This window comes from Bison bison, unplaced genomic scaffold (genome assembly GCF_000754665.1).
Source record: "Bison bison bison isolate TAMUID 2011002044 unplaced genomic scaffold, Bison_UMD1.0 scf7180017864135, whole genome shotgun sequence".
Taxonomy (NCBI): Eukaryota; Metazoa; Chordata; class Mammalia; order Artiodactyla; family Bovidae; genus Bison; species Bison bison.
Window position 1 is genome coordinate 6,837,640 of NW_011494707.1, and position 9,160 is coordinate 6,846,799.

Sequence of the window (9,160 nt, forward strand, 5' to 3'; positions counted from 1 at the left end):
CCCCAAGCCCGTCTTCCGGGATAAAAGAATAAACAGGAATGTCTCAGCTGGAGCAGTTTTCTCATTTTTATCACGTGCAAGGAGGCACAGTGTGAGTAGAGACAGTAAAAGAAGAGAAATGAAATGAAATCCATTTGTATTAATGTAAAAAAGGGACCAGAATGGATCCTCGCAGATGGGTTTGCTAGAAAGGTGATGCTGCCTATTTTGAGGATGCTTGCTGGCTTCTTCCCACTGTTCCCTGTGAACGGCCATCTCTTTCCCAGTTTTGTTTCCTTGCTTCAGCCTAGCCTGCAAGGTTCCTCCCGGACAGCCTCCCCTCCCCGCGGCCTCACCTGGACGATGGAGTGGATGGAGAAGGGAAGGAAAGCCTGGGCCTTGTTGAGGATGTTGAGAACCGTGAGGGTCACGAAGGCTTTCTCGGCGTCCATGGCGTTCTCCTCGGCCACCAGAGTATGCACAGCAAAGACAACCAGGGCCACCTGGGTGAGACACGGGTGGCGACAATGAGCTGCTAAATGTGGCCAGGGAAGGCAGGCTGGCTGCGGGTCTCCAGGGGCCAAATGGCCACACCTGCCATGTTGCAATGGCTTCTCTTCCACCTAGATCGTCCCCCAAATTCTGCTATTGATGGAGGGAGTTGTGTGTATGTGGCCCCCACTCTTAGTATCAGAAACTCTTAGTTCCAGGTATTGGATGATGAGGCATTTTTCCATCTTGTTAGCATTTTCGTGGTTCTAGACAACAGTGGGATTTATGACTCTAGACTCTGGGAAGATGACTCAAGTTGAAGGTATCAGCCACCATGGAGTACTCTGGGTCCTGGTGGCACTTGTGGTTCTAAATGTCACTGGGTGGGGGGTTCATTTCCAGGGGTTGGTGGTGTTATGTTTCTGGGTGTTATTGATACGATGGTCATGCTAGGTGATGGTCAGTCTGTGACAGTCACTTGGTGTGATGGTGACCCCATGAGCCTATATGGGGAGCCCTCATCCCGCACCCCCAGCATTCCCCCCCACCGAGTCCTTGCTCTGCAGGGGGACCAGAGTGACATCACCAGAAACGTGGACACTTGGAAGGACACCAGAGACACGGAGAAGAGGAGGCTGGAGGTCTTCAAGGCGCCCAGCTCCTGGGCCCGGATGTGCAGGACTCTGTCCAGAAAGGCTCCCTCCCAGCCATGGTACTTGACTGTCCGCACGTTCCTGAGGATGCAGCTGGTGAGCCGCGCCCGACAGTCCTTCTGCCTCATTTGCTCTTGCTGGGACCAGAGGGAAGATGACAGGATAGGATAGGAAGTCTGGAATGTTCCTTCTCTGCAACCGCCACAAGCCCCCACCCCTATCCTGCACCTGCCTCCTCCCCGCTGCCCTGCACCAGCACGGGTCCTGAGACCTACAGGCTTGCCACCCCCTTTCAGCCTGGAGTGTCCCTTCTTCCAAATGCCAAACCTGATGGTGGTTCCTCTTCTTGGTGATGAAGAAATTCAGAGGGAGGAGGCTCACGAAGACAGCGATGGCGGTGAGGGCAGATGGCCCTAGAAGCTGGATAAAGAGGGGGCTGGATGTCATGAGATGCCTCCAGGAGCCCAGCTGTCAATACGGGGCTGGTTGTGGATGTGGTTGTGGATGGTTGTGATGCTCAGACTCAGGTCCTAAGGCAGTGAGGTGTCAGAGAGTCCAATGAAAGCAGCCACTAGGTCATAGAGACCGGGACTCCTGGGCTCCTTAGAGGGGAACACGCGGAAGATGGAGCCCATCTGTGTTTGGTGGGGGAGGGAGAAACGATGAACCTCACATGATGGAGGGGGCGGTCATAGTCATGACAGGACATGCATCCAGATGGGCAGGGTTGTGCCTGGCTACTATGATGAAAACAGACTCTGGATGGGGATCTGGGTTCCAATCCTGAATTTATGCCACACTTTGGTGTGGCCCTGGGCAAGTGACAGCTGGACCCATAAAGAAGGCTGAGCGCCAAAAAATTGATGCTTTTCAACTGTGGTGTTGGAAAAGACTCTTGAGAGTCCCTTGGACTGCAAGATCAAACCAGTCAATCCTAAAGGAAATCAATCCTGAATATTTACTGGAAGGACTGTTGCTGAAGCTGAAGCTCCAATACTTTGGCCACCTGATGCAAAGAGTCGACTCATTAGAAAAGGTCCCGATGCTGGAAAAGATTGAAGGCAGGAGGAGAAGGGGACATAGAGAATGAGATGGTTGGATGGCATCACCAACTCGATGGACATAGTTTGAGAAAGATTCGGGAGTTGGTGATGGACAGGGAAGCCTGGCGTGCAGCAGTCCATGGGGCCGCAGAGTCAGATAGGACTGAGCCACTGAACAGCAACACCTGGGCAAGATAGTAACCCTCCCTACGCTGCAGTTTCCTCATATTAGAGGGGAGTGGAGCTGTTTCCACCGCCTGTAGCAAGGGCTGCTGTTATACAACCATTAGCTGAATCTTCAATTCACCCCCCTGCAAGGGTTGCCACACTTAGCAAATAAATATATTTAACTGCAAGCCCAGTTAAATCTGAATTTCAGATAAACAGCAAATAAGTTTTTAGTGTAAATATATCCCATGTCATGTTTGGGATAGACTTACAATAAGAAATACTTCTGTTGATCTGAAATTCACCTTTAGTTCGATGTCCTGTATTTTCTCTGGCTGCCCTGCCCCCACCAGCTTTGTGACTGGGGACAGGTCTCTTCCCTCCCTCTTTGGTTTCTCTCTCTGGAAAATGTGAAAGTGGCCAAGAGGATAAACGATTTTTATGTGGCTGAAACAGTAAAATGAAACAGCTAGCCCGTCTGTTTCATTTATGCAGCAATATCGCCACCCAGGGGTCACATGGAGAGGCTCCCAGAAGGCAAACGCCTGCCAGAGCTGGGAGAATACTCAGAGGACTGTGAACAGAAGGTTAAATAAGCTCTCTCTGGCAAAAAAATGCTATAAACGCTAACCCCAATGCCCACCCCTCCCCCTTTACCAGGGTCTCCTGGTGACTTTCTGAAGTTAGGGACTGTTTGCCAAGAGGCAGACAAAAGTGATGGGTGGTGTCATCTACAGATTCACTGGGGTCGTTGGTCAGCTTGCTTCACTGCCCTGCATTTTCCCCCGTGTCCTTCCTCCCTTTCTCTCCAATAATAAGCGCTAACATCTATTTACTTGATGAGGATTCACTATGTGTGCTAAGTCCTAGACTGCAAGGCGGCAAGTCAAAATGCATCCAGGCTCCAAGCCCTCATGGGGAGGGTCGGGGTAGAAGCAGCAGCAGACGTGTAATAATGATAACACACAACTGGTATTCTGGAACATTCCACACTCACTCACAGTCAATAATCCGTTGATACACCCACCCAGGGGCCCATGAAACCCAGCATGCAGGCCAGATTCCTCCACCTGTTTACGTGCAGACCTCAAGCTGTACAAAATGATCCATAGGTTTTCCACTACCAAATGACTGATAATGAAAATCAAATGAAGATTCTACAACACATGGAAATTATGTGAAATTCAAACTTCAGTGTCCATAAGTGACTTTATTGGAACCCCACCAGGCCTGTTTGATTAGTATGGTCTGTAGCCGCTTAGAAGGGCAGAGTTGAATAGTTTTAAGAGAGACCCTACTGCTCCTAGAATGTCACACCCTAAGAAAACCACAGTTTAAAAAGACACATGTACCCCCATGCTCACTGCAGCATTGTTTACAATAGCCAGAACATGGAAGCAACCTGGATATCCATTGACAGATGAATGGATAAAGAAGACGCGGAACCTGTACGCAATGGAATATTACTCAGCCATAAAAGGAACACATTTGAGTCAGTTCTGGTGAGGTGAATGAACCTAGAGCCTGTTATACAGAGTGAAGTCAAGTCAGAAAGAGAGAAAACAAATATTGCATATTCATGCACATATATGGAGTCTAGGAAAATGGTACTAAGAAATCTATCTGCTGGGAAGGAATGGGGATGCAGATGTAGAGAACAGACTTGTAGACACAGTGGGAAAGAAGATGGCACGAATTGAGAGAGTAGCGCTGACATACATACACACTGCCGCTGCTGCTGCTAAGTCGCTTCAGTCGTGTCTGACTCTGTGTGACCCCATAGACGGCAGCCCACCAGGCTCCCCGGTCCCTGGGATTCTCCAGGCAAGAACACTGGAGTGGGTCGCCATTCCCTTCTCCAATGCATGAAAGAGAAAAGTGAAAGTGAAGTCGCTCAGTCGTGTCTGACTCTTAGCGACCCCATGGACTGCAGCCTACCAGGCTCCTCCGTCCATGGGATTCTCCAGGTAAGAGCACTGGAGTGGGGTGCCAGTGCCTTCTCCGATATACACACTACCATGTGTGAAGTAGCCAGCTGGTGGGAAGCTGCTGCATAACACAGGGAGCCCAGCCTGGCACTCTGATGACCTAGAGGGGTGGGAAGGGGGGTGGGAGGGAGGCTCAAGAGGGAGGGGATATAAATATATAGACAGATAGTTATAGTCATGACTGATTTGACTTGTACAGCAGAAACCAACACAACATTGTACAGCAATTATCCTCCAAATACAAAAGTTAAAAAAAAAAAAATCTGACCTGGTCCTCTACAGAAAAGTTTGTGAGCCTGACACCCACACCTGGAGCAGAGCGGAAGATCTTTAAAGAGCTCCATCCCTATGTGTAATCAACAAGACAAACACTTATAGGGTACAGCTGGGTCTTGCTGTCTACGTGCTCACTGAATTCAACTCAAGGGCAGAGGCCCTTTCTTTAATTCCATATGCAGGGTATGATGTTGGAGGCAGTAGGGTCTCTCTTGGAAAAGTTACTGATTATATTGTAGAGCTTGAGGTCCGCACATAAGCAGGTGGAGGAATCTGGCCTGCATGCCAGGTTTCATGGGCCCCTGGGTGGGTGTATTGGTGGCTAAATAGCTGTGGGTGAGTGTGTGGAATGTTCCAGAATACCAGTTATGTGTTATCATCATTATTGTACCTCTGCTGCTGCTTCCATCCCCACCCCACCCCCGTAAAAGCTTGTAGCCTGGATGCTTTTCGACTTGCCACCCTGCAGTTCAGGACCCAGCACACACAGCGGGTGCTCAGCAAGTACACAGATGTTAACTATTATTATTGGAGAGAAAGGGAGGAAGGACACGGGGGAAAATGCAGGGCAGTGAAGCAGGCTGACCAACGACCCCAGTGAGTCTGCAGATGACACCACCCATCACTCTGCCTCTTGGCAGACGGTCCCTAACATCAGAAAGTCACCAGGAGACCCTGGTAAAGAGGGAAGAGTGGGCATTGGGGTTAGCAACTGTAGCATTTTTGCCAGAGAGAGTTTATATGTCATTATTACTTTGCAGATGAGGAAATTAGGCACAGAGGGGCTAGTTATGCGAAAGTTTCGCAACTAGCAAGTGATAAAAGCAGGGTATGGGCTCACTGCAAGGTCTGATTTTAATTAAAAATTTTAAAAGAAGGGAATTCCCTGGCGGTCCAGTGCCTGGGACTTCAAGCTTTCACTGCCAAGGGTGCAGGTACAAGCCCTGGTTAGGGACATACGATCTCACAAGCTGCGTGGGCAACCGAAAAAAGGTCCTACATCACAAAACAGATGTAAGGGAGTCAGAATTAAGTTCTGATTCCGCTCCCCACCCCTGCCCCCAGTGGCTACTTTATGTGTTTTAAAAACTAAGTAAATTCCTGCCCCTAAATTTTCTTTCATTTTTGTTTGTGGTAGTGCTGGTGGCCCCAGCGTTACTGATAACTTCAAAACGTATCCTGATGCACACGTGCGTGCATACATGCGTGCTAAGTCACTTCAGTCGTGTCTGATTCTTTGTGACCCTATAGAATGGCAACCCACTCCAGTGTTCTTGCCTGGAGAATCCCAGGGACAGGGAAGCCTGGTGGGCTGTCGTCTATGGGGTTGCACAGAGTCGGACACGACTGAAGTGACTTAGCAGCAATAGCAGACCGTAACCTGCCAGGATCCTCTGTCCATGGGATTCTCCAGACAAGAATACTGGAGTGGGTTGCCATTTCCTTCTTGAGGGGACTCTTCTGACACAGGGAGCAAACCCATGTTTCTTATGTTTCCTGCATTGGCAGGCAGGTTCTTTACCACTAGCACCACCTGGAAGCCCCAATACCACACCCCCAAAAGTGCCCATGTCATCACCATCATCATCATTATTTGACAGACGGGGAACTGAGGCCCAGACTGGTGAGCATCCTGCCCAGGGTAACGTGAAGGCCGCCCTGGCCTGAGACTTTGGCCATAACAGCAGCCCACGGGGTGCGGACAAAGACAGGATTAAAGGGGATGAGGAGGATGAGGGTTCTGCTCAAATCCCACTCCCTCTGCCCCAGCACACCTGCCAGAGGTAGACAAAGCACACGACGATCCAGATGAGCGGCAGCCACAGCCCGTTGAGGTAGGTGACGCTCTCGGTCAGCCGCTGCACGTCCACAGACACCAGGTTGACCACGTCGCCCACTGCACTGGACTTCCTGGAGCTGCTGGACAGAGCCAGGACCTGGGAGGGGCGGGCAGATGGAGACCTGAGTCGGAGGGAAGCGGGGGAGGCCGATGGCTTGGACTGAGCAAGAGCCCAGCCACCTGGCAGACTGGGCTCTAAGTTATGCTGCCCCTGCTGGCTGAGGCAGGTTTCTTTACCATCTGAGCCTCAGTTTACTCATCTGTAAAGCATGCTTAGGAGATTTTATCAGCCCACTTTACAGATGAGTAAACTGAGGCTCAGATGGTAAAGAAACCTGCCTCAGCCAGCAGGGGCAGCATAACTTAGAGCCCAGTCTGCCAGGTGGCTGGGCTCTTGCTCAGTCCAAGCCATGGTGTTTTAGTTGAAAACACTGTAATTTCCTCTTTAATTTCCTTGATCCACGGGCTACTTAATTTACAAATATTTGAGGATTTTCCAGAGTCGTTTCTATTATTAATTTGTGATTTAACTCCATTCTGGTTAAAGAACATACTTTGTAAGATCTAAATCCTTTTAATTTTGTTAAATCTTGTTTTATGACCCCAAATATGGTCTATCTTAATAAATAGTAATTTGTGCTAAAAAAAAAAAAATCTCCTAAGCACAACTCCCAGGACCACTGTAAGAATCCAGGGAGATGACAAAAACGAAAATACCTTGATATCCATGAAGTAGTGGAAACAATAACACAATACATCAAAACCTTGAATTTATGATGATAATGGTAGCCATCTGCTGGGCACTATGTCCTAGCTGTGCTGTTCTGTGCCCAGTTGCTCAGGCTCAGTCATGTCTGACTCTTTTGTGACCGTATGGAATGCAGCCCTATGTAGCCCTATGGAATATAGTCCACCATGCTCCTCTGTCCGTGGAATTTTTCAGACAAGGATATTCAAGTGGGTTGTCATTTCCTTCTCCAGGGGATCTTCCTAACCCATGGATTGAACTCACACCTCCTGCATTGACAGGTGGATTCTTTACCACTGAGCCACCAGGGAAGCCTGATTGCAAAAATATAGTGTTTTATCCACAGTGTTTTAAATTAAATGGCACATACTGTGCCTGTTCCATACAGCTGTCTGTTGTGTCCCATCATGGAAAAAATGATGAAAATCTTCATTTATTTAGCACAGTGCCCAGGATATAGGGTTTCCCAGGTGGGGCAGGGGTAAAGAATCCACCTGCCACTGGAGGAGACCCAAGAGACGCAGGTTCAATCCCTGGGTCAGGAAGATCCCCTGGAGGAGGAAATGGCAACCCACTCCAGTATTCTTGTCTGGAGAATCCCATGGACCCAGGAACCAGGCAGGCTACAGTCCATGTGGTCACAACAGAGTTGGACATGACTTAGCAAGTAAACAACAATTTTTGTATCACTTTGGGGGAAAAAAAATCAAAGCCAACCATTCAGTAAATTAAAACATCTTGATTAAAAGAGGAAAGAAAAAGTGAAACGAGAATCAATGAGATGGATAATTATTAATCTCATTTCACAGACAAGGAAACTGAGGCACAGAGAAATTGACCAACTTGCCCAAAACCAGAAGGTTTAGATTGGAATCCAGGATAACAGAGGCCAGACAGAGTGTTAGACTGATTCCCCCCAGGCATTCAACATGCCTTGTAGATACTAACCTGGTTTTCTAACAGCCACACATTTGCCCTGATTCTGGGGTCACAGTGGACCCCTTCCAGCCTGTTGAATACTACATTCTACTTGCAATCGTCTCTGCTGGGTGTGTCAGGGAAGAAGTGAGGGGGTGAAATGATGAGCTGGAAACAAACAAGTATAGAAATTCTCCAAAAAAATTTTCCAATCTTTACTGAGCACCTGCTCTGGGCCTCACTCTGAGTTCTATGGTCAAAAGAGGCGAGGTGCTTGGTCTCCTGGGAGTGGAGTTTGAGCTGGGGACAAAATTAAAGATGTACACAGTTCACCGTTTAATAGTAATTATGATGAGTGTCTGTGGTGTTGGAGAAGACTCTTGAGAGTCCCTTGGACTGCAAGGAGATCCAAGCAGTCCATTCTGAAGATCAGCCCTGGGATTTCTTTGGAAGGAATGATGCTAAAGCTGAAACTCCAGTACTTTGGCCACCTCGTGCGAAGAGTTGACTCATTGGAAAAGACTCTGATGCTGGGAGGGATTGGGGGCAGGAGGAGAAAGGGATGACAGAGGATGAGATGGCTGGATGGCATCACTGACTCGATGGACGTGAGTCTGAGTGAACTCCGGGAGTTGGTGATGGACAGGGAGGCCTGGCGTGCTGCGATTCACGGGGTCGCAAAAAGTCGGACACGACTGAGCGACTGAACTGAACCGATGATGAGTGTCATGAAGTGTTTTAAAATATAGGTTTTAAAATATATAGGTAAAATAGGTAAAAAATATTTAGTTAACAGTTTATATCTGAACACTGTTTATATGTTATGAAAAATGCTTAATTACAAAGGCTGATGTATGTTTTATTTCTGTTTTTTTAAATGACCTACAGTACTTGGTAGGTGTACTAAAATTGTTTGGGGAGTGGGGTTTAGAGACTTCTAATAGATGTATAGTTAATTTGGTAATTCTCTCGCATGAGGTATAAGCTTCCATATGCTGGTTATTTAATAGATTTGCTACATAAGTAAAACATGGTTTACCTAGATAGTTTGATAT

General features: G+C 48.1%; 1 protein-coding gene across 1 annotated transcript in view; it reads right to left on the reverse strand.

Moving 5' to 3' along the window:
• Window positions 1-9,160, reverse strand: part of ABCC6 (ATP-binding cassette, sub-family C (CFTR/MRP), member 6) — a 68,921-nt gene that overhangs the window by 35,783 nt on the left and 23,978 nt on the right. The window contains 4 exon segments of the mRNA XM_010839910.1: window positions 336-482; window positions 1,058-1,261; window positions 1,452-1,544; window positions 6,375-6,536. Of these exon segments, the coding sequence (XP_010838212.1) occupies window positions 336-482; window positions 1,058-1,261; window positions 1,452-1,544; window positions 6,375-6,536 (606 nt within the window).